The sequence below is a fragment of the Dermochelys coriacea genome, chromosome 14 (assembly GCF_009764565.3).
Source record: "Dermochelys coriacea isolate rDerCor1 chromosome 14, rDerCor1.pri.v4, whole genome shotgun sequence".
In the NCBI taxonomy this organism is placed as follows: Eukaryota; Metazoa; Chordata; order Testudines; family Dermochelyidae; genus Dermochelys; species Dermochelys coriacea.
Window position 1 is genome coordinate 21,400,783 of NC_050081.1, and position 24,861 is coordinate 21,425,643.

At 38.4% G+C, this 24,861-nt stretch overlaps 1 protein-coding gene across 2 annotated transcripts in view; it reads left to right on the top strand.

Annotated features, from left to right (window-relative positions):
* The window catches only part of LOC119843103 (protoheme IX farnesyltransferase, mitochondrial), a 175,893-nt gene that overhangs the window by 6,430 nt on the left and 144,602 nt on the right, over window positions 1–24,861 (top strand). For both annotated transcript variants that reach the window (XM_038372006.2, XM_043496416.1), the window contains one exon: window positions 14,555–14,679. In XM_038372006.2, the coding sequence (XP_038227934.1) occupies window positions 14,555–14,679 (125 nt within the window). The remainder of the gene's footprint in view (window positions 1–14,554; window positions 14,680–24,861) is intronic.

A 24,861-nucleotide genomic window follows, 5' to 3' on the forward strand; every position in this document is an offset into this window, starting at 1 on the left:
TCAATCTCATGTTTAAAAGCATTGAGGTAGTAATGTGGATACATTCCATAACTTATCTGGCAAAGTTTTTGAGTGACATCAACTTAGTTTCCTAAAATAAAATGAAAAGGAGTACTTGTGGCACCTTTTTGCAAATATTCTTTTTGCGAATACAGACTAACACGGCTGCTACTCTGAAACCTAAAATAAAATGTTATTTCAAGTCAGTGAAACTCTACTCTTAGTTCTCCAAACCAGCAAAGGAAACAGCTTGTTAAATATCTGTTATCGTTGCGTATCATTTTTTTTGTTATCTTGGACACACGTTTTTGAGTAGCAATATTTTATTATTCTAATAGTAATGTATAGCATTTATAAAACACTTTTCAAACATAGATCAAAGTGCTTTATCCCTGTTTTATACATGAGGAAACAAAAATGTTCAGACTGACGCGATTTGGCTAATGCCTCACATCCAGTCTGTGGCAGAACCAAGAATACAAATCAGATCTCCTAACTTCCAGTATGGTGCCCTCTCCAGAGGATCACAGTATCTCTCTGGTGTTAGAACTGCACAATAGTACCATAACTATTATAGTTCATCAAATAAAATTCCTAAGATCATTTTACTTTTGTCCTACACTATTTCATGTCTTACCCCTTAATTTTCCACAACGCCGTGCCCCCCCCACCCCCCGAGTAGCTACAATGTACAGGGGACATGAAGGGGTTCTTCTCTTTTTTACAAATTTATTTTATTTTTTTTTATTTTTTTTATTTTTTTTTTTTTTTGCTTTCAACATCTGTTTAGACACATGGATTTTACATCTATGGAAGCTGATTTTGAATGTATATCCTAACATTGCTCTTCACTGCTTTGGGGATATCCAGAATGAGACTTGACAACATCATCCGATCAGTAGTGCATAAGAATTCTCTTCTTATGCATATTTGGAGGGTACTCCTACACTAGTGTATGATTGGGATCAATAAAACAGGAGGATGGAAAAAAACAGCTCTTGGAGACTGATAGACATCTTTGTTGCCAGTTGTTAGTGACTTCAGACTTGTCAGCAATATAGCTTTGTAATTCTATGTAGTAGCATCTATCCAAGGATCTAAGAGTTCTTTACAAATATTAAATGATTACACAGCCTATTTGTAGCCCTCAGTTGTGCTGCCCCTTTTACTATGGTAGTTGCTTTATTTTCTCGCTGCTCATTAGTAGTAATAGTTTGAGCTTCTATAATGCCTTCTGTGCATGGATATTTAAGCTCTGTATGGATAGCTAAGTTTCCTGCCATCTCTTCAGTGAGATTATTTTAAGTGGCTTCTCTTGAGAAGTTTGGGGCCCTACACTAGTAATTGAAATTGAAAGCCGTTAAAACTCTGAAATAGATCCATAAACAAATATCAGGATATTAAAATGGTAAGACTAAATGACATCATATAAAATAAATAAATAAAGAGGCGAAGTAGGGTGTTATGATCTATGCAGAGACCTATTGTGACTGATGCTTTCATGTATTTTCTAAACTGAAGAGAGCTGGGTCAAGGCTGTTGATCAGGCTGTTCTTTGATTCTTGAGAATGTAAATTATTCCAGGTCTGTTTTCATGTTACAGATGACAGAGTGCCTCTGTGGAACTGACCTATGAAGTTCTGATTAGTTTAATATCTTGCATACTTTTTTTTGCAAAGTTTCTATTTCTAATTTTTGGAGTATAAAATAACAAACAAATTTTGCATTATACTAAAAGGGACCTTCCCCATGCCCTGTCTTCCCCTACTGCTGAAGTAAAGAGTGTTTGTATTAAGACCTGCAGATCATCTTTGAAAGGAAATGAATTTAGCTATTACTCTACCCTCCTGTTTCATGTGAACTTTAGCCTTGATGCCACTGTCATTAGGAACTATGCCTTCACAATGGTAAAAGATTCATGTTTTTATTATATATTTTTGCCATGAAAATATGATCGGGGAGGGAGCTTTTAATTTGTAGTGTAATCCACCTTTTTGGTTTAGATTTCCTCCTTCCTTTTGTTGCTCATTCCCTGTTGGCTAATGTCTGAACAGCTGCATTTTACCATCCTGGCACTCTGCAAAGCTAATGCATCCATCTCCTGCTTTTTCTGAGCTACAAAAGAGAGTTACAGATGGCATTGTTTTTAGTTTTGTCCCCCAATTCATAAGTAACTGAAAGAAGAAAGACATGAAGGTGGGGTAATGAGAGAAAACCCATATAATGTGTAACACAAGCGCAGCACTACTTTTTAAGCTGAATCTCATCTTTTTAAATTTTACCTCAAGGTTATATTTAATGAATATTCAACTCCGTGATTACAGATGGAAATTAACATGCATAGTAGTTACAAACATATTGGGCAAGAACATGAACAAACGCTGAATTTTTAATTTTCATTTTTAGTGATGTTCCCTCTTCTTTTCCTTCCCCCCCCCCCCCCCCAAAAAAATTAAAGGTACAGTGTGAGATGCACTATTAGCTCACTATTGTGTTACACGGGAACAAGTTCTAATTGTGAAAGTGGCTGGTGTACTGGCAAAAGGATGCCTAAACACATTGTTCTTTTGGTGGGGAAGACAGGCCAAATGTTTATAATGAAACTTAACAATACCTGCAAAATGGATATGTAAATAACAGTGATATGTGAAATTCACCAGTAATTCTCCAATCTAGATTGTAAGATCCTTGGGGCTTAGACTTTGTTCTTACTGCAGATCTGTACTATGCCTAGCAGAATGGGGCCTTGATTCTTGACAGGTCCCTCATGGAGCTACCACAATACAAATAATACAGTCTCCTTTAGAGTCTCAAAGAGAGGCATGTCAATACCCACATACTTCAAACACATTCATCTATTTTGCCTTCCTCATATGCTTTAAACCTAGTATAGGTCTGATCTGCAGCTAAAATTTTCAACTGTCTCTTTACAAAGATATGAGTATGTCTGAAAAGTACGCTCCTGGGCAGAATCACACACTGAGCTGATTATTGAGGTAGCTTTCAAAATGTGTTCTAGGCACTGTAGAAAGTTATCTTTCATGTCTCAAAGACTTCAAAATGCACCTAGTCTGATGTCCATCTTGCTCATCCTGCGTCTTTCTTAAATGAATGTCTGGAATAGAAGTTTGTAAAACTTACTTGGCACTTCAGAACTTTGTTGCATTGGGGTGGTCCTTTGCATGTTGGGAATTGGGAGACCTTGGTTCTGTCCCTGGCTCTAACTAAGCTAAAATTTTGCTCACAAGTACACTAGTGGAAAATTCCATTTGCTTCAATGGAGTTTGTTTTTATGAAGTTCCAATTGTATCTGAGAGCAGAATTTGGTCTTAATTGCATTAAGGCAAGAATTTAGGAGCTTTAACAAAGAGAAATCAGTTGGCAATGTTTAGATTTTGTTGATCCTACATATATTTTGTGTAATGTCTGCCAGAAAATAGTTCTTATTTCTGTGATTGTTTTAAGAGTTGTCTTACCATTGTCTTATCAAAGACACACAGCATAACCGTATCTTTTTAGCAAATTATTTTTATGCTACGAGGAAGAGAAACAAATATACTGCTACTTTAGTTTATTCTCCCCCACCCCCACAAGTGTTTTACAAATGTTCAGTTATAAAATGTAGTATTAACCTAATCTGCTCTAGTTTGTAATATTGTATTTTAATTTCTGCATTAAATAACATTTGGTTCAAATTACTGTTCCAAAATAGCCAAGCTCCTAAGGCATGCTTTTTCTTTTAATGTGCAAGTTGTAATTTGCAATGAAATCTACTTCTGCCTACTCCAAATAAATCTAGGTTTACAAAGAAAACACATTGGTCAATCCTGCAGCATTAATGTTACTATTTACGTTTAGCATTCCAATGAATGAAGTGTGAGAATTTAGGGGGGGAATTTCTTCTGATAGATAAGCTCTAAAGAAAACTAGTTTTCCTTCGGGATATATTAATATTTGTAGTAAGACAAGCAGATTGTTCCCCAAATTAAAGTAGAAAGGGTAAAAAGAATGGATTTCTCCTCCTCTCCCCTTCCCCCCGATAATGTCTGGTGCTAAATCTGCAAGTTATATGTTTACAAAATTCAATATTATTTGGTGACCAAAACAAAAATAGAAAATTGATTGGTTAGCTGAATTGTTCTGGACCTTTTATTTTTATTATTATTTCAACTATTTTTTTGGTGGAAGGTGAGCATAAAGTGGCACTAAGAATGTAGCACTATAAATACAGATATCAAGGTTTATAGAGAGATCACATTAAAATGAAATTGAAGGACATTATAAAAATAATATAGGATTAGAGTTCCCTTGAGTATATTCTTATGTCTGAAACACCATAATAGGTCTCCTTTTTATCTTTCATTTCCTATGAGTGCACAATTTGTTTCTTATTTAATCTGAAATTGTCTGTAAACAAATGCGCTCTTCCGATTTCTAGTAAAGCTAGGTATATTTGTAAGACATAAAAGCGTGTCTACTTTGATATCCTATTGTAAGTTTCAATTGAGAATTACTCTTGAAAGACTCTTGCCAAGTCTAACCAATAAACCTTGAAAGGATCAGTTTCACCCATTATGTAGTGAAGTGTAGTTAATTTTGCCTCTAAAGCACTAAGCTAACAGGGGTCAAAAAACAAACATATAGAGTCAATGACCTCATGCCCTTGCCTGAAGTGATCTCAATGAAATGTACATCTTTTCTAGGAGGAAAATGAAGAGGAGATTATAAAATTCACTTTTGCCTCCATAACAAAAGGAAAATAAACTTTCCACTCTGATGGGAAGATAGCCCTATTTGCTGTAACGTGCTGCATTTGAAACCCTGTTCATCGGACAGACAGCAAGAACTTTTCTTTGTGAGTTCAGAACACTAGACAAACATCTAAAAATATCCATTTCAGCTGGATAAATGAGGGAATGTACTATAGCCTTTTTTAATGAGATCCTGATAAGTCACAGTGAAATGACTGACTGAAATTAATCTGGAGAAATCAATGGAGACCTTAATTAGCACTCTGGCTGTACTGTATTAGAATTTCTTTGAGGTCAGTGTAATGGCAATGTTACATAGACTGTTTGCCAATCTGCTCCACCTTTCTCCTTCTGTAAATGAGTTGGTGTTGTGCTATAATAAATGAATGTAAAGTGTTCTCTGTGATAAGTTTTAATTAAATTCTTGTCTGGAAGTGAAAGTGTGATTTATAATACCAAAAAAAAATGTAATCACTCTTATAAATGCAAACGCCCCTGTTTCACCATCCTTTTCTGACTGATTAAGTTAATAAAAAACAATTGAAAAACAATGAATTTCATTGAGATTCATATTTCCTGGTACTATATACAGAGAGACAGGGCAGAATTTTCAAACCCAGGTGCCTTTCTTGGGGCTCCTAAATAAAACTGACCTGATTTTCAGAGGGGCTGAGTGTCTGTAGCTCCTGGTAGCAACCAGTTTTGAAAATTTTGGCCATAATCTGTGGGTCAGTAGTGCTAAATGTGTACCTTTTTTTTTTTTTCTTTTAACTATCCTATATCAGATTGTAAGTGTTGTTTAGTGCAGGAGTTCTCATGTAGCCTCTCTTAAGAAGTGGTCCACACTATGACTATCTCATGGTCACATCCCTTTCCCATCATGAAACCTATTCATGATTCCAACCCCATGGCAGCACTGGCAGTTGGTGAATTTGTACATGCACGTAATAATAAAATTGAATCAGTTTCTTTTCTCTAAAATGAATCCCAAGGGTCTGCTGACTCCTGTTTGTTTTTGATGGCTTATCTTTTCCTGCTAGTGGCTATGGGCTTCTCTTCTCCAAGATTGTAGTGTCTTCTAGCGTAATGGCCAGCATTGTTGCTCCTTTTTGCAGCTCTGTCGGTAGGCATTCATTCTCTTCACCATATAAGCCTCAAGTTCAGAGGCTCTGGTAGACCATAGCTGAGACCTGGAAGGCAGGGCTCCTGGGTTCTGCTCCTGGCTCTGCCTCTTCCTTGCTGTGTAACTTTATGTAAATTGCTTAACGTTTCTGGGCCAAATTCAGCTTGGGGAGCCACAGAGGGTTCCTAGGTGAGCCACCAGTGTTTAGGGAAAATTGTAATGGATATGCCTTTTTTTTTGTTTGTTTGTTTATCTAATTCAGAGACTGTTAAACTAGGTTTAAAAATCACCTGCATCTTATCTATGGGTCTGCATCTTATGCTGTTGGGGCTGCTCCGTGCCCTCTCTTCCAGCAGGGGATTTTCAGCCCAGAGACTTCCTACTGGGGGAAGCATTTATCAGGCACTCTCTAGGCTGAAAGTCCCCTGAAGGCCAAAGAGAGGATCCTAGTGCCAGCAGCACCAGCAGATAAGGGAAGGGACCGAGGGAGAGAAGTCCATCTTATTTTGATAATGGAACGATTTTGCTGAGTGTTAAGCCTACATGTAGCAAACATTTGGCTGTTTTGAATTTTCATGTTTTAGGATTGCTGCAGAAAGTCCACAGCCACAATGTGTATTTGTGTTCAAGTGTTGGTAAATGAAAATATGAGGCTAGGATAACTACAGAGACATTTAGAATCCAAACACCTGGAATTCGTAAATGAGAGCCATGATTTTTTTTTCTTCAGAGACCAGAAGAATTAAAGCAGCAGTAGCCAAAAAAAAAAAAAGCCTCAAGAAGCAACTGTACCTGAAGAAGCATCTAATGCAATAGCCATGCGAATTGCAAAATGCAAACAAGCACAGGTTGACGAGACTCTTCTACTTCTAGCAGAAATAGATGTGTAGAATTACAATGGGGAACAAGCAGTCATGGCACTGAAAACCATTCCTTTTGTTAATTAATATCTGTCAACTCAATTATGACCTTTTCAGAAAACATTCAAGTTAAGAGGAGGCAGTATTTTGCACTGCAGCTTGATGAATCCAGACATATCCAACACAGTTCGGCTTTTGTGTTACATGAGTTTTGTCAAAGCAGGCACAATAGTTTGAAGAACTTTTAACAGGCCCACTCATCTCACTAAAATCTTAGGGTTTTTCCAAACATGGCAAAAATCCATATTTTTAAAGTATAGTTTTAAAAACCTGGATTACATCAGAATGTATAATTAAACAAACTGTATGTAGTTGAATGAAGTCACAAAACAGTCCAGACTCTCGTGTCCTGAACTCTTAATCCAGTGTCCTGAGTCGGTGTTTTTTTAAAAAAAAAAAAAAAAAAAAATTATGGTGGGAGGATTGTATTTGGTCATGGGGAGCTATCAACTTTTAAAGTACTTGTAAGAGAGCCATAGTACTCAAAAGTTTGGAAACCACAGCCCTGAAGTATCATATCTTCTCTCTGTGTAGATACTTACAGGCCATGATCAAGTTGCCTCTTAGGGTTTGTCTATACTTCAATGTAAGCCTAAGGATTGGTGTTTCTAAGCTTGCACTTGAGCATTCATGATGAATATTGAACCTAGGTTTAGAAGTTCTGGACTCAGATCTCACACCTGTGCTCATAATCCATACTACACTATGCAGACCTGAGTCAAACCAGCCTATCCCATGCTGCTTAACACCTTCCACATCTATAGCTGCCTTAGTCCTTTGTTCATGGTGCACTGTGGGAAAACTGGACTGTCCATCCTGCAGCACTTTAGTCTCAGCCTGCCAATATATGCCGCCTTTTGGGTCTGCACGCTCCTGGCAACTGGAGCCAACAATATGGAAGTGTAACCATTGGAAGAACTTGTCCGGCTTTGGCTTTCACTTTCACTCTTGGGTCAAGAAAGAGCAAGAGCATCCATGAAATGCTGGTGGACATTTTGGTGGCATTTTCTGACCTACTAAAGACACTTGTTGGAGAAGGAGAACACCACAGTCTTGGAAGACTCAACCTGGCTGATACGGCTCGTGACTCTCTGTATAGCAGCTGATGCCCCATATGTAGACTGGTGCTTCTAGAACAAGTCCACGAACAACAGACTGGGAGGGACCATACAGACCGTGCGGACTTGAGATGGCCAACAGTGGCTCCAGAACTTTCCCATGAAGAAAGCAATGTTTCTGACACTCAGTGAGCACCTTTTCCCCCATCCTCCAGTGTCCTAACACATGTATGAGGTTGGCCACGCCAGTCCACATGGGTTGCTATTACCATCTTGAAGCTGGTCACTTCTGACTATGTCAGGTCTGTTGCTAACCACTTTGGTGTTGGCAAATCAACCGTGGAGGCTGTGGTGGCAGAGGCTTCTGAATCAATCAGGCATGTGATTTACTCAAAGGTGGTGGGCATGAACAATTTTCCTGAAGTAAGTGGCAGCTTTGACAGAAAAGGGTTTCCTAACCTCAGGGCCCTTGATGGGATTAATGTGCCCACAGTTTGCACTTGTCAAGGAGCACATGCATAAATAAACTCCAAAGGTTTTAACTACTACTTCATTGTTGTGCAGGCCCTTCTGACCACATAGGCTGATTTATGGCTGCCAACTTGGGTTGTACTAGAAAAATTCATGATTGTTGGAAAACTGTGGCATTGGGCGTCTACCTTCATGGAAACGCTGGGACACCGTTCTTCCTCCAAATGTTGTCATAAATGGAGTTACTGTGCATCCGATGAAGTGAGCTGTAGCTCACGAAAGCTTATGCTCTAATAAATTTGTTAGTCTCTAAGGTGCCACAAGTACTCCTTTTCTTTTTGCGAATACAGACTAACACGGCTGCTACTCTGAAACACTGTTGTTCTAGGGGACCCCGTATACTCCTGTTTGCCTTGGCATATGAAACTCTCTATTCCGATCTGAGGCCTTGGCAAAAGAAGGTTTGATTATACTCTCAGTAGGTGTAGAATGATGGTTGAATGTGCATCTGGCAGTTGAAATCCTGCTGGCACTCTTTACAGAACTGTTTGGATTCCAGTGTCACCAAAGCTGTCTGCATTATTGTGCTCTTCACAATCTTTCAGAGTAGCAGCCGTGTTAGTCTGTATTCACAAAAAGAAAAGGAGTACTTGTGGCACCTTAGAGACTAACAAATTTAATAGAGCATAAGCTTTTGTGAGCTACAGCTTCAAGCTTATGCTCTAATAAATTTGTTAGTCTCTAAGGTGCCACAAGTATTCCTTTTCTTTTCACAAACTTTGTGAATGTAAAGGTGAGACATTTGCCCACACGTGGACCTATGACAATAATGGATTGCTGAACCTGTGCACTCAGCCAGCAAGTACACCTGTCACAGCTAGAGCAGGATGTATACAGGCAACCGAAATCAGGGATGTTTTGTGTACCCACATTATGAGCTTGAATGTACCAATGGAAGAGGGAGAATAAAATGTTTATGAATGTATTTGTACAACAGTATTAACAGTAAATGAAGTACTGTCACTGAATGCTACGAATGGGGGGCCATATGGTTGTCATTAATTTTTAATTACAGATGAGATGACTGCTTAAACAGTGGGGGAAGGGGTGGACTGGGGGTTTGTGACATGAATTGTGGATTTTCATTAGGTGTGGATTGATCTGAAACGATGCAATAAGAAACTGTATTTGGATACAAATTCCCAGTTATGCTTTATCATAGAACCATAGAGTTAGAAGTGACCACAAGGGTCATCTAGTCTAAACCCCTCCCCAGATGCAGGATTTGTTGTGTCTAAAGCAATCCAAGACAGATGACTATCCAGCCTCCTTGTGGAAGCTCCTTCACTGGAGGTTTTCAAAATCTCCCTTGGCAATGTCTTTATTCTTTCAAATATACACAGTATAAGCTGTGATTGGTAGTAAATTTAATGAAATAAAAGCAGCCATGTTAACAAATAAAGGCATTACAAAAAAAAATAAAAAAATAAAACATTGACAGATAGGCTAGCTACCAATAAAACATCAAAACCGGTAATAAAATAGAGTATAACACAAACATTGAACGCCTCAAAACAGTGAAACCATTGCAAACAAATAACTCTCCTACTACAGTGTGTCCCATGGTCTCCTGTTCTCCTTTCCCTTTGTACCATTTTAGCATGCACTTCTCCACTCCCGTGCAGCAGTGCTGATTGCAGGGGGTATATTTGCCCTGTCCCATTACAATTCAGGCCTGGTTACGTGAACCACCCAATCATGGTATTGTCCAGTGCATTCCTGGTCAGCAAGATGAGGTACCATGGTGGGGACTTAGGGTGTGGTGTGGGTGGAGCAGGAGTCTGAAAGTCGTGGGCATTAGCTCAAGCAGCTTCTCAAAGAGGTCTTTCTGCTGTGCTCTCTTTCTTCCTCCCTCAAGTGAAGTTCCAGCTCCAGAGACTTAGCTGCAGTTTTCTCCTTGTATACTCCAGTCTGGCTGTGCCTTTCCACTTGTGCATCCTTTTCCCTTTGGTTCTGTACCTGCTTGTTGGCCCTGTCATGGACATGCTTCCTTTTTCACTGCTCAGTTTGAAATCCCAGGCTCCTGCTTTACTGTGGCTGGACTGTGGAGGTGTAAGGGCCTGAAAATAGATGTCAAACTGTACATCAAAGTCTCAGTACTTTGAAAAAGTTTCAGTTTATCATCAGAAAAAAGTGCCTTTGAAATCTCAAGGCCAGAAAATGATACTTGGTAAAACTCAGCTTCCAAATATTCTCAGAGCCACGCTTAAGTTCCCAGATGCTCTGTGGACAGAACTGAGAGTTAAGCAGAATGTGAAGCCTACATTCACAATGGTAAGGTGAAATTTACAAATGCCATATATTTAAAAATTGAATGCCATTTTAGCATTGTGGGGAGGAGGGTGCTATGGCTTACTGGTTTATGGTTTCTCAATCCTTTCAGGCAAGGTGCTGGTGTGCATGCCCCTATTATCGGATACATGCTGCTATCTGTGACTTGTAATAAAAGTTGCACTGGGTCATAAACCAGAAATTTGTGCATCAATAACAGACATGGAGCTAAAACTTACCAGGTTCCAGTACTACTTCTGCCTCTTCTGTTTCCGTTGTCAATTCCATGGCAGGCTGCTCCTCTGAGAGGGGATGTCATCAAACAGTTCCTTGAGAATGGACCCAGGACATGTTTCAGCTTTTCTGGCAGCAAAGCCTCCTTGGGGATATGCATGAGCACCAGAATCGCTTTGCTAGTCTGATCTGGCTAAGTTAACTGCTGTTGGCTCAGTGCTTGGTGCAGTTTCAAGCACCTGTTTGAAGTCTCTCTTAGAGGAGGTGGGATGATGGGGAGTTTCCAGGCTTGCAGGTCTCATCCCTGGCTTTCCGGTAGTCACCCCTGAGATGCGTAATCTGCTCCCTGCACTGGTCACTGGTCTGTTTAATCCCCAGTGCTGCCAGCTTGTCTGCTGTTTCTTAGTACACGTGGCCATTTTTGGTGCTCTTAGTGATGTTGAACACCTTGCTTGCCTTGCTCCAGAGATTTACCAGAATCTGACTGTGGCCTCATGACCAGGTATCAGCGTGCTTGGCAAAGAGCTGCTTCTTGTCACTGGCCATAGCTAACACAGGAGATGGTTCACTCTGTTTGCAGTTCAGTGGTCAAAATAAAATGGAAGGGTTAAACACTGAGCAGCTGTACTTGAACCATGGGGGTGGGGGTTGCTTCCATTTCCTGGGAGCTGATTGACTTGGGGCAGAAAAGCCAAGAAACGCTGTCCGATGGGGTTGTGGGATAGCATTGGCAGGGTCTTGGGACATGACTCTGGGGACCCTGACCTAAGCTGTGTCCACGTTGCAAAGTGAGACTGTTTTTCAGACTTGGGCTCGAATCCACCCCCCTCTCAGGCCCTAAGGCCCAGGTCCCAAGGGCTTACAGGCCTGAGTAAGACAGATTTGCATGTAGGCAAAACGGGGGTTTGGGGTCGAGCCTGAGTCTGAGCCCAGGCTTGCATTGCAGTATAGACCTATCCTTAACTTTCTCTTTGCTAAACTAAATATGTTGTAATTCTTAAGTCGCTCACTATATGGCAGGTTCTCTAGACCTTAAATCTTTCATAAACCTTTACTCTCTAACTTTTCAATGTCCTTTTAAAAATGTGGATACCTAATCTGGATATAATAATCTAGCAGTGGTCTCACAATTGTTGTATTCTGAAGTAGTATCTCACTGCTGCCACTGGACATTCCCTCGTTTTTGCATCCAACAACCACTTTAGCTCTTTTAGCAGCAGCCTGGCAGGGGGAGTTCATGTTCTTTTGGCTCACAACTGTGACTCCTGAACCCTTTGCAAGTGTGTCTTTTGCCAGCAAGTCTCTTCCCTGGCACTGAATTTCTCCTTCATAGTGAGCAACATTACTTCGTAGATAATCCAGATATTTGTGGTCAATGTAGGTTTTTAGTGTGCTGTTTGACTTTGCTACAGAGCATATTATTTGTGTAGTCAGAAAACTGCTGAGATAAGTTTTTAAAAGATCTACAATTTATGATGATTTTTTCTTCCCCTCTTATAAATTCATTAAGTTCAGATAACAAGGTTCAAGGTCATAAGCAAGCTGTTCAATAACTGTGTTGGCTGATTTGTTGCAAGAAGAAAGAGTCTTCTCTTTAGTACTACTTTTCTTTTAAAGAAAGCTAGGTTTGTGTCATGCATGATTTTAATACTTGGATATGGGTTTCTTAGCTGTAGAGCAGTGAATGCAATATTCTGACAAGTTTCCATTTCTGGAATTCAAATTCTGGATCTGAAATCTATTTGCCACATAAATCCACTCACATTCTAAACCTTTGGATTTAACTGCTGACTACTGCACCTTCCCCTGCCCCAAACTGGGCAGATCAGATAAATTAACAAGATGTGTCAAATATACAGCAAAGATGAAAAGGAGTACTTGTGGCACCTTAGAGACTAACAAATTTATTAGAGCATAAGCTTTCGTGAGCTACAGCTCACTTCATCGGATGCATTCCGATGCAAAGCAAAAGATGCACACAGAGTTTAGTGACTAGCTTCACCAGTCTTGGCACACTGGATTTTCTTATGCTTCCTTGAGAGGTTCAGGGCTTATGCCTTGAAGTATTTTTTGTGATAGCATCATATCAGTGCTTATGAGGTTACCAGCCATGTTTTCTGCATGTTGTGACAATCTTCACTCAGTGGCATGTGAGCTACTGGAACCTATGGCCCATACATATACTTTGGAAGGTGGTTTGTCTAGTGACTAAGGCACTTGACAGAGAGAAAGGAGACATGAGCTCTATTCCCAGTGCTGCCACTAACCTGCTGTATGAACTTGGATTAATCAATTAACTTCTCTGTGACTGTTTTTCTTTCCACCTTCCTTTTTCTTGCCTATTTCGATTGTGAAGCATGAATTTTCTCAGCATCTATTTGTAGGACAGTGAGGCCATGTTCTTGGTTAGAGCCAGGGTGAATAAAAATGATGTAAAAAAGATTTTCTATTTAAATATAGTAATAAAGTATATTGAAAAACAAATTAAATTAATTTTTTAAAACTGGATCTATATAAAATTGAATTTGAAATTGACTACCTTTGCTGAGGCCTAACGTATTATAATCTATTAACATCATTTAAATTAAATACAAAAAATATTTTAGTACATATTTGCTGCCAAGTTTCAAGGAAAGTCAAACCACTGAACTGATGTAAGTCTCTGGCTAAGCATCTGGAAGCAGAGTTTGTTGAAGGGCTAAACCAGCTTTTGACAGCAATAACCTCTCTGTAGGTACAGAGAGAATATATCTTCATTTCAGCTTGTTCATCCAAAGTTAAGTTGTGAGCTGAAGAAGCAGAAAAGCTTGTTTTCCTTTTCCAATTTCTGAATAAAACCTACGTGTGGAGAGTTTGAGATCTACTAGTTTTAAAATTCTGAAAAGCATAGTGACCAGAAATAATCAGGGCAGTTCCTTGACTGCAGCTAACACGTCCTTTAATAAATCAGTTGGTTTTAAATGGAAAATTTGTTTTGATAAACTTTTTTCCTTGTGTCTCCAGAACATGTAAGGTAATTTTATTTAATAAAAATAACTAATACAACTGTTTTTCTGCATTTTAACTGAATTTCCATCCAAACAGAGCTTGACACTACTCACAAATAAAAAATTAATCTACTAAATAATATTTTATAGGGGGCCAGGACATCTATTACATCATTCATCATTTTCTAACATCATAAAAAAACGTAAAAATTAAGAATCTGAATAAATGTAAATTTAGCAATCTAATGCTTAAATGTGTATAGATATGGCGTATCCAATTGGTTAATAAAAAGAATGATCACATTTAGTGCAAAGGCTATATTTAGTAGCAAATCAACATGTCGTATTGGTTGCCAACCAATGAGACTCAACCTTTCTTTATGCAAATAAAAAAATACAAATGCAAAACACAGTTAAAATGAATTATTTTAAATCAAGGCTTACTGGTTTCTGATTTAAAGCATGATTAAAATTGGTGATTTGAATTGCTTTGACTTCAATAAGTCCACCCTACTTGGAGCCTGTAAACGCTACTGTGATGCAAATAATTGTCAGAAGTAAACTTGTGGAGTTCTTAGTGTTCTGAAAAATGGATCTGTAATGATTACGTACATACAGGAGAAATGACTTATTGTTGGAGCTGTGGTAGTAAAACATACTGTGTGTTTTTGTGTTGCAGCTCTGGTTGTGAGTACCGCATCTGCTGGGTTTGCTATGGCTCCGGTCCCTTTTGATCTAACTTGTTTCCTGATTACCTCCATTGGAACTGGACTTGCTTCATGTGCAGCCAACTCTATCAATCAGGTGAGCCCATCATCTTTTAGCTTGTACTGTAAAGTGATGTTGTCTTAGCTCCAGAAATATTTCCATGGACTTTAGGTGAATATGGTGATATGAGGAGAGCTCTGTGTTCGGTATGAGTTATGAACACCTAGAAGTTGCACTACAGAACTGTGTATATGTTTATGTACCAATAATCAAAAATGTAGATCCCAAAAGTAGTTGGCATACTCAAAAATGAGCTGACAACATTTCCAAACCTCAAGGCAATATTGTTAACTTTGGAAGTATAAAAAGTGCACCACTGAATGATGTGAGGTGAATTGCATAATGGTTGGAGTATGGGAATTGGGACTTCTGGGCTATATCCTTAATTCTGCCATTGTCTTACTGTGTGAGCTGTATCAAATCATTTAAGTCCCAATCCTTCTTCTATTGAAGTCAGTGGGAGTTTTGCTATTTTCTTCAGTGGATTCAGGATTGGGTAACCTATGGAATCTGTTTGTCAGTTTCCTCATCTGTAAAAGGGAAAACTGTTTTGAGGTCTTCAGATAAAAGCTCTTACACAGTACATAAGAACTCTTATTAAAACCATACTTTTATACAAATTACTTTTCTCTCTTACAATGTACATAACTTGTACAAAATAAGTATAGAGCTGAATAGGAAAGTTGTCTCTTAAACAAGCTTAAGTGCCTGAAACTTCCTCAGTGTTGATGCAATGCAGTTTTGAAGATGTCCCACCAGCCTTCCTTTCTTATTCTTCTTTTATATCCCATACTTTTGTAGCTTTGCCTATATTCAAACTTCAGTTTGTACCCTAACAGAAACAGCTGAAATAGATTGACAGCAGGTTTAGTTTCCATTTTAAACTGAATGCTGTAGGGCTAAAAAGAGAATTGAAATTTTGTTTGGAGGCTGTTTGTTAATCTGCCTTTTTTTAAGATTCTGGTAAATGTTTTAGAAAATGGTTATGTATGCACCAGGGATTGATTTCACAGCTTTCAGTTTATAGACATTCCTTATTAATATGTTTTTTCTCAAAACTAGCCATTTTAGAAGGTATTTGCAAACACTTGGAATAGCTGAGAATGGTAAGAAAGCCATAGTATACTTTGGAGTCCAAAGTTCTGAGGGCAGCTACTTTTATTCAGGAAAGCAAAGGAATAAAAGTTTATTACAAAGTCAGGGAAATAGCTGTAATTCAGGACATTGTACAACAGTGGATCTTTTTTTTTTTTTTTTTTTTTACTATAGTCTCCCCCCTCACCCCCCCCCCCCGTTGAACCTCAAAAGGTTTGTGTGGAGAAGATTTGGTAATGTGGCAAGCTACATTACAAGATTTGGTAATGTGGTATTCTGTGTATGGGATGGCGGGAAGTCAAACCTATGCATGAGACTGAGATTTAACATCTATGTTCTGTAAAGGCCCATTTGGTTGCTAGCTTCGTGGATTGTTGGTTCAGATTGCAGCAGATGGGTGAGGACTAATGGGATAGTTGAGACTGGAGAGGGTAGCATTGAGACCAAGTTTGTCAGAGGAAGGACCGTGGCGGCTTCTGAGAAGGAAGCCTGAACCAAGATGTGTGATAAAACTTTACTGTGATTGAGAAGATAAAGAGGGCACCTCTAGATGCCTGCCAGCAAATTCATAAGTACTGATGGGTGTTTCTCTAGGGCAGAATTTACAGTGGGCCAATTATGATGATACCTGAGGCCATCTAAAAGTTGTGGTCTCCATTACATTCCAGCATCCTCACTATATTATTGGTGGTGCAGGTAGTGATGCCGATAGGTAAGGTTGCCTGAGACTTTGTAATATAAGATCCTTTTTAAACTGTTTATAACTTTGTCGGGTTTTAACCATTTGGGCTGACATTTTTCATGCTGGGCGTCTGCCTCTGGCTAATTTTTTAGTATCTGCTCAAATGAGCCAGCTGTTTCTCATAATGAAGTTTGGGGAAAATGTGTTGTTTTGTCCATGTTGAATTGTTGCATTCACCGAGAAGCTCTAGTGCCTCCATTTTTTGGAGCAGGGACTTGAAATTTGGGGGGAGGGGGTGATGCCTATCTGGGATGTGCCTTTTGCCATCCCTGTGAAAATCTGTCCACATCTGGCACCGCTATGAGCCTCTGAAAAGCTAAGACCACACATGCTCAGTAGAGACAAAGAACTGTGGGGAGACAGGTGAACAGGAGAGGCACTGTGTCAATGACAGGCTGGAGGGGCAGAAGGGGTCAGGCCTGAGTGCAAACAAGGACAGAGGGGTATGTAATCACTAGAGAACATTCCCCTGAGAACTTGGAACAGAGCCCAGGTTTCCTGAGTCTCAGCATTCGTCTGGTATCAGTGAATAGCTGTGAAATCCACTTGCAAAGTGAGTGTCTTATCCCTCTTTAATGCTGATTCACATAGAGGATGACAACCTATGACTGTTATCGTTTATGCTGTTAGTTCAAGTGGCACAGGTTTGTGTGGTGGATCTAAAGGTTCTGACCCTGATGATGACTATGGGGAAGTCAATATGGTTCCACATGATGAAATTTCTGTGTCTTCAGGTTGCTTTTAAAAAAAAAAAAAATACACATACAAACATACTTTTAAAAGTATGTAAAGGTAGCAAACGGTGTTGAGTGCCCCCGTTTTCTTCTTCTAGATTGTGATAACTGATTTTAAATACTGTATGGCTCTGCTTTGTTTTCCAGATTTCACTGGGGAGAGAATCTACTAGTGGGAATGTTCTGACTAAAGACTTGTAGTGATGTTGCTGCAGTTAAATTTCTGATCTTAGCTTATTTTCATTTTAGATCTATGATCAACATTTTGAATATTGTTTGATCCTGATGTCAGTGTTAAGATCTGGAAGTGCTGTAGAATGTGTCCTATAGTCTCTCTTTTTCTTAAAGTGCCTCTGGCCTCTTTTTTTTTTTTTTTTTTTTTTTTTCGTGGGTGGTAGTTCTGTTTTCTGTCATTCCTGGTGCACGGAATGGACCTGCTCTGGGGATGAATCAGGGTTATATAGTGGAGACTGTTGGCTGTACGACCTCAGGCTTATTTGTAGCAGAAGTTGGAAGGTGTATAGTGAATGAGGCAGGGGAGTAAGAGGAAGGATAGTACTGTGGTTAAGGCAGTTGAATACTGCCCTGGAGAGCTGGATTTTATCCCTGCCTCTGCCAGATTTCTTTTATGATGCAGGGCAAGCCACTTAAACCAAACTTTTCAGAGGAGGTCACTAATTGTGTTCCTCATTTCTGGGTACCTGACTTGAGACTGTGCTATCTGATTTGCAGAAGCTCTGAGCCCATTTGGAAATTTATAATTCTGTCTTCAGAGGAGGTTTTCAATAGTGTGCAGTAAATAAGGCTGGCTTTAAAAATCATAAGATTTTTTTTTAAAAAGTAATAATTTTGAGTTTTTATTTTCTTTCCTGATTTGAAACCTTTAGGGGTCACATTTCAAACTTCCCGGCAACCATGTGAGGGCTAGAAACCCTTTTTAATAATGAAAACTGAGATTCTCAAGTAATCACTTGACTCAAGTAGCTGGGGCTTTAAGAAAAACATCAAATACTGCATGAGGTGTCAACACTGCAATTTCCATTATTTATAGATCTAGCTGAAGAAAGGTATGTACTTATAAATTAGTTTTCCATCACAAGGGGTAAACTGTAACTGAATTTTCTGATGTAAGTAAAAATAATCCAATGTCTTCTATGACAATTCTGTTAAATTGATTGTGCCTTTTAGATACAATAGAAGAAGCAGAGTGTAAAATGTTTCACAGTCCTGGAAAAATAGTATTAAAAATGTTATGGAGTTCAAAATATTTTGGAAAATATCGCTAAAATATCTTTGAGGTTGGGATAACGTTGGGGAAAATGTGTAATGAGTGATCTAGAAAATCATCCTAAAAAGTGTGTGATTTGTTTGTAGAAAATGTCTAAAGAAATATTTTGGAATGTTTTCTGTTAGGCACCAGTTTTATAGAAACAATCTATCAAAGAATTGTGGAAAATGTTATCAGGAGAGTTGGTGGTCCGGGTAAATACTGGGAAAATTTATATAGTTTTGTAGAATGTGCAGTGGTCTGAAGAACCGAGCATGGTGCCAGGGACTATAAAATAGCAAACTGCTGCAGAAAGGTGCAGAACGCTTAGTGTCTCTCTTGTCCCTTACCAGTTGTTCTGTCTCTGCATCACTTTTCAATATCACAGTACTTCAGAGTTATAGGTCTCACCTAATCTAGTATCTTAGTGGCATTCTAACCCAGTGGTCCTCGTTCTCTTCCACATCATACAACACTGCACTATATCTTTCGCCCCTTTGGTAGTATACTACAACATGTCACTGCTTTTCACTCCCACCTGTTCAAACTGCTTTCCTCCACTCTGTTTGTTTGAGTGCCCCCTCTCTTTTCCGGTACTGGAATAATTTAGAATTCTTGTCTTCAGGTGCTCTCCATGGATCACTTCAGAATGAAAGAACACCATGTTGTGCAATGTTTTTAATCATAATAACAGAAAAAAAATCTTAACCTAACTACCCAGGAACAGAGCGTGACATTTCATTTCATTTCTAGTTTAAAGACATGGAGCTTGTGATATGTAAGCCAACCATGCAAGCCTGAAAAACTCAGCATGAGCCAGTCTTCTTGCTTGCAGTTACAATACACAAAATAAGTGGTATTTGGAAATTGGTCTCCTAAACACTGCATTTTAAATTTAAATAAAACAAACACAATTATTTCTAATATATCACTTTCTATAATGCTTTTACATATTCAGAATGCTTTATCAAACATTAATCTTCACCCCATGTTTGTGCTGTGCGTAGATGTTATCCTACCTGTTACAGCTGGGGGAACTGAAATACTGAGAGAGGCAGTGACTTTCCTGAGGCTACATAATGTCCAGTTAAGTGGACACTGTGTGATCCCACAGTATTCTACATGCTGATGTGAACGCTGAAGGTGTTTTCTCAAAACATCATTCTATAGAAACAAATGGAACAAAACAAAAGGCGGGGAGGAGCACCTGGGAATTGGCAGGATGTCGGCGTATTGTCAGCCTAGTCAGGACCGAAATGTTCATTTATTTGTTCCTATATTTTACTAACTTTATCACGCTGTCACTTTTTTCTATGCTGTTTTTAATTTAGCTGAATATCCCACTTTTTGCTTTGTAGGCCTTTTTCTCTGATCTTGTGAAAGCTGAAAGCGAGACTTTTAGTATTGGAGTCTCTCAGATTTATTTTATGTAGAAAAATTGTCATTTGTGAGGCTTCTGAGATGAGAGTCTGATTTATGGCGGAGCAGATAAAACATGAAGAGATGTTTACAACACAATACAAGGCATGAAAATGTTAAAAGAATCATGTGCACATTTTATAAGTCAAGTACGTTCTTCTAAAACCGTAGCATGGTTTAAAAATAGGAAAGAAGGTTGTAAAGATGAAAGCAGAATGTTTTAAAACTGTTTGAATTTAGTAACTGAAGGATAAAATACTGCGGTTGGATTTTACTAATAGTACCTTGAAAAGGAAACAGGTGGAATTGAATATCTCAGCTAAAGTTATAAAGCAATTAGAAATAGAGCAAATTCTTTAACACCAGGGAAAAGAACAAATCTAAGAGCAGTTAGCATTGCTATCCTTTCAGGGTTATGATCTGATGGGCACTGGTATTTAGTAGCTGAAATGTTTGTGCTTTTTGACAGCTGGCAACTATAAAAGACTTGCTAATTTTTGTTCTTAATATAACATCAACATCACTTGACAATAATGATCTCTTAAAAGCCTAGCCTTAAAGCAGAGGAAGGATAGTCTTGTGGTTTAAAGTAGTGGATTAGGATTTGGGTTCAGTTGTCAGCTCACACACACCCATGTGTGACCTTGTATAAGTCATATCATCTGTCTCTATTTCAGTTCCCCATCTGTAAAATGGCCCTAGCTCACAAGGGTATTTTGAGGACAAGTTCATCAATGTTTGTGAGGTGTTTGGATACTACAGTGATGAGTGCCATGTAGAAACCTAGATAAGACTGTCCCTGTAAATTTGTTCTTTAATGTTTTTTTCCATCATCAGAAGGAATTTGAAGACTTCATGGTGTGTAATAGGTTGTACTTCTGGAATACCTTGTCTTGAAGAGCATTCAAAGCATTATTCAAATGTTAATGAATTAATCATTACAAACCCCCTTCGAAACAGAAAAATATTATGCCTCTTTTACAGAAGGGGAAACTGAGGCATGATAAGGTTTTATATTACTCTGTTTCTCGTATACATCATGCTTCCATTTCCTGTAGTAGGTGCTAATTCTCACTGTAGAAAGCTGGTAGAGTCATCAATGTCATACAATGTTCTTCTATTTCGCTGATTAATCAGGAATGCCCATCATAGAGACTGGTAAAGAGACCATCCCAAATAATTAATATCAAAATGGTAAAAGAATATCAGCTGGCTTCATCCTATTTATGTATGAGGCCCTGGAACAATTTGTATGGGGGGGTGTTGCGAAACATTGAACCAAACTGTAAACCCTGGATCTGATGAAAACCACTTGAAGCCAGGAGTTGCGGCCGCACCCCCAGCACCAGCGCCTATGTTCATGTATTTGTGTTTTTTATATTCAACAATGACAAACTGATTTTTGTAAAGTACTTGTAATTTTCTGCATCATGTTGTGCCACATAAGGCCTCGTAACAAGATTCAGTACAATGTAAAAAGCATGAAACAAACAGTAAGCAGCAACAGGTGATTTCAATGCTAAAAGAGATGCTATGAAAGAAAGAATGTGATTCATTGGTCTCCAAGATGTATCAGGCATAACAGCATTGGATTAATTAGCCAGTTACAAAAACGTAACTCATTTTTTAAATAGTAGAAATAAGAAACATCAGGAATTGCAGTTATACTGGATACCTGTGCTGTTCAGAAAGAGGCAGACAGTTGGCTGCAAGTCTCACATTACAGTGAAGGCGTATGGCATCTCTTGTTTAACGACTCCAAACTTTGTTTCAGTTCTGTCAAATTGTAATAGTTCGTCGTCATCTTCCTCTTCCTTCTTTCTTTAGGTTTTAAATATTTGAAACACTGTTTATCCTCAGAAAGAGATGCTTTAAACATTAGCAAAAAGAGGAACCAAAATGCTTCTTTGAAATGGGTGGCATGTGACAGGTTTGCATTTTGTTAGGGTTTTTATTTACAAAGTAGGTATTTTTATTTGTTTTTTACTTTCATGTTCACAATCTTATTCATGTGAATTTCCATAGAACAGAGTGAGACTATTCACATAAATAAGAACTCTTCTCATATGTATAAAGGTTTGCTGTATCAGGCCTTTAGGCCCTGAACCTGAAAGTTGCTTTGTGCAAGGGTCTGCCCGTGAGGAATGACTTGCAGGATTGGAACTTTAGTTTGTAGCGTTCATTAGTCTATTAGAAGTAACTTCTGAGCAACTATACAAAGAAGAAAAATCTTTGTTTAAAGGGGTCAAATCAGTGAATAGCTAGATAAGAGTTAAAATACACAAAGAAAACAGGCAAGGGTTAAATAAAAAGTCACAAGTTACAAATAAATTAACACTCTGATTGCATGAGTTGGACAACTAAAAAGACAAATAGCAAAACTCTAAAATAGCCCCCAAATGGGAAAAATAATGTAAAAAAAGAGAGAGAGAGAGATGGGGAGAGAGAGAGAAGTGGGGAAAAACAAGAATGAAAAGTTGTGGTAGCTTTTACCCCAGACACTTTTCACTTATGTTGTCTATTTAGATAAACTTTTTTCATAGCAAGGACCCGTTTTCTTATATGTCTGAAAATACCTAGTAAGCATTTTGGATCACGATGAGAATAATATAAATCATATTAGAATTACAAACATTTTCTAATGGGGGAGCAAAATACTTATTACACCATCCAGTCCTTCACCAGTCAATGCAAAATTGTTCCCTGCAGTATATTTTTTTCAAGAGTTCTGTCCAATATACTTTTAAAAAGTCTCAAGTCATGGGTTTCTGCCACTTCTCTTGGGAGACAAGGTGGGTGAGGTAATATCTTTTACTCTCCCACCTTGTCTCTCTGATATCCTGGAACCCACATGACTCCAATGCTTCTCTTGGGAGACTATATTTCACAACAGGTTTCAAAGTGGTAGCCGTGTTAGTCTGTATCAGCAAAAAGAACGAGGAGTACTTGTGGCACCTTAGAGACTAACAAATGTATTTGAGCATAAGCTTTCATGGGCTAAAATCCACTTCATCGGATGCATGCAGTGGAAAATACAGTAGGAAGATATATATACGCACACAGAGAGAACATGAAAAAGTGGGTGTTGCCATACCCACTATAACGAGAGTGATCACTTAAGGTGAGCTATTATCAGCAGGAGGAAAAAAAACCCTTCTGTAATGATAATCAGGATGGCCCATTTCCAACAGTTGACAAGAAGGTGTGAATAACAGAAGGGGGAAAAATTAAGCATGGGGAAATAGTTTTACTTTGTGTAATGACCCATCCACTCCCAGTCTTTATTCAAGTCTAATTTAGTGGTGTCCAGTTTGCAAATTAATTCCAATTCGGCAGTTTCTTGTTGGAGTCTGTTTTTGGAGTTTTTTTGTTGTAGTATTTTATTTTTTCCGCCTACTGTTACTCACACCTTCTTGTCAACTGTTGGAAATGGGCCATCCTGATTATCACTACAAAAGGTTTTTTTTAATCCTGCTGATAATAGCTCACCTTAACTGATCACACTCATTACAGTGGGTATGGCAACACCCACTTTTTCATGTTCTCTGTGTGTGTGTGTGTGTGTATCTTCCTACTGTATTTTCCATTGCATGCATCCCATGAAGTGGGTTTTAGCCCATGAAAGCTTATGCTCAAATACATTTGTTAGTCTCTAAGGTGCCACAAGTACTCCTCGTTCTATTTCACAACAATATTTCAGTAGAAATATCGTTTTACAAAAGAAAATACTGGATTTTTTCCCCTGAATCTGCTGTATGAAACCAAATAGTTGAATAAATGTTCTGATTTAGTTCAGTGAAATCCTCAGTTACATGATTCTAAAGCAAAGTATTTAATGAGAACTGTAGTGCCATTCTTTCCTGCATGCATTTTGGGTGAGGCCAGTTCCCGTCACTTAGCGTTTTGTAACTTGAAATGCGGACAGCCAGCCAATCAGTTTGCCTTCTGCATTGTTCATCTGAGATTAACACCTGATGCATCTCTGTCTCTCTCTGAAGTTTCCTTTGTTTTGACTGAACAGACTGCCTGCAGCAGACGGCATTGCCTTTCATCTCCCCCCAGTGATCAAAAGATTGTCAGAAGTGGTTATTAAAACCTGGTGTTTTAGCTCAGGGGTACAAGGTTGTCAGTGTTGGAGGCAGCCTATGATGTAATTTACAGTACACAATAAATATATGAGAAGTGCAACACTGGAAGTCTATCTTATGCGCTGAAGTGTTCTGATATATACTTTGATATTTTAACGGTTAGGAAACCTTCATTAGTGGTCATTGAGGATCATAACTTATGTCTCAGTCAGATGATTCATAATTGTAACTCTGCTAGATTGAGTCAGCATGGAGAAATCCTTGCTATTGAGCAGGAATAGTGCAGCCAGTGAAGATGTATTTCATGAGCAATGAAAATGATGAGTGCTAATGAGAACCAACCTGAGAAAGAACAATAAATTTTAAATGCAGAGATTATCTTTCTGAAGCATAAATTATTTGATCTACAATTGAAACTTGATAAAGGATCTTGGGACAATATTATAAATTAATACATGCCATTGTTGGGAGAACTTCTCATATTATAAGCATCTCCTTCAGTAAGTGCTGTGAATTAGAAATCCACAGAGGAAAATGGACAAGTTCTGGCACCATACCTAGAATTAAGGGGCACTTTAGACCTGATTCAGCAAACCATGACATTCACTTTGGACCGTGAATGTAAAACTGGCTAGTTTCAGTCTTGTTTCTAGTTAGTTTCCCTTTATGGTTCTCATATGCTAGCACAGAGTTGTAGAATTTGGAGAAAGTTTAAATGAAAAAGGTTTTGTCTGGATTCATTTTCTGTTCACATTACATTTTGTAAAAATCTGTAAATAAATACAAAGTTCTTATTTTAATGTCCTTATTAGACAGTTCGATTTATATTTTCCACATCAGAGTACTGTGCCTCTTTTCTGGTAATTTTCTACT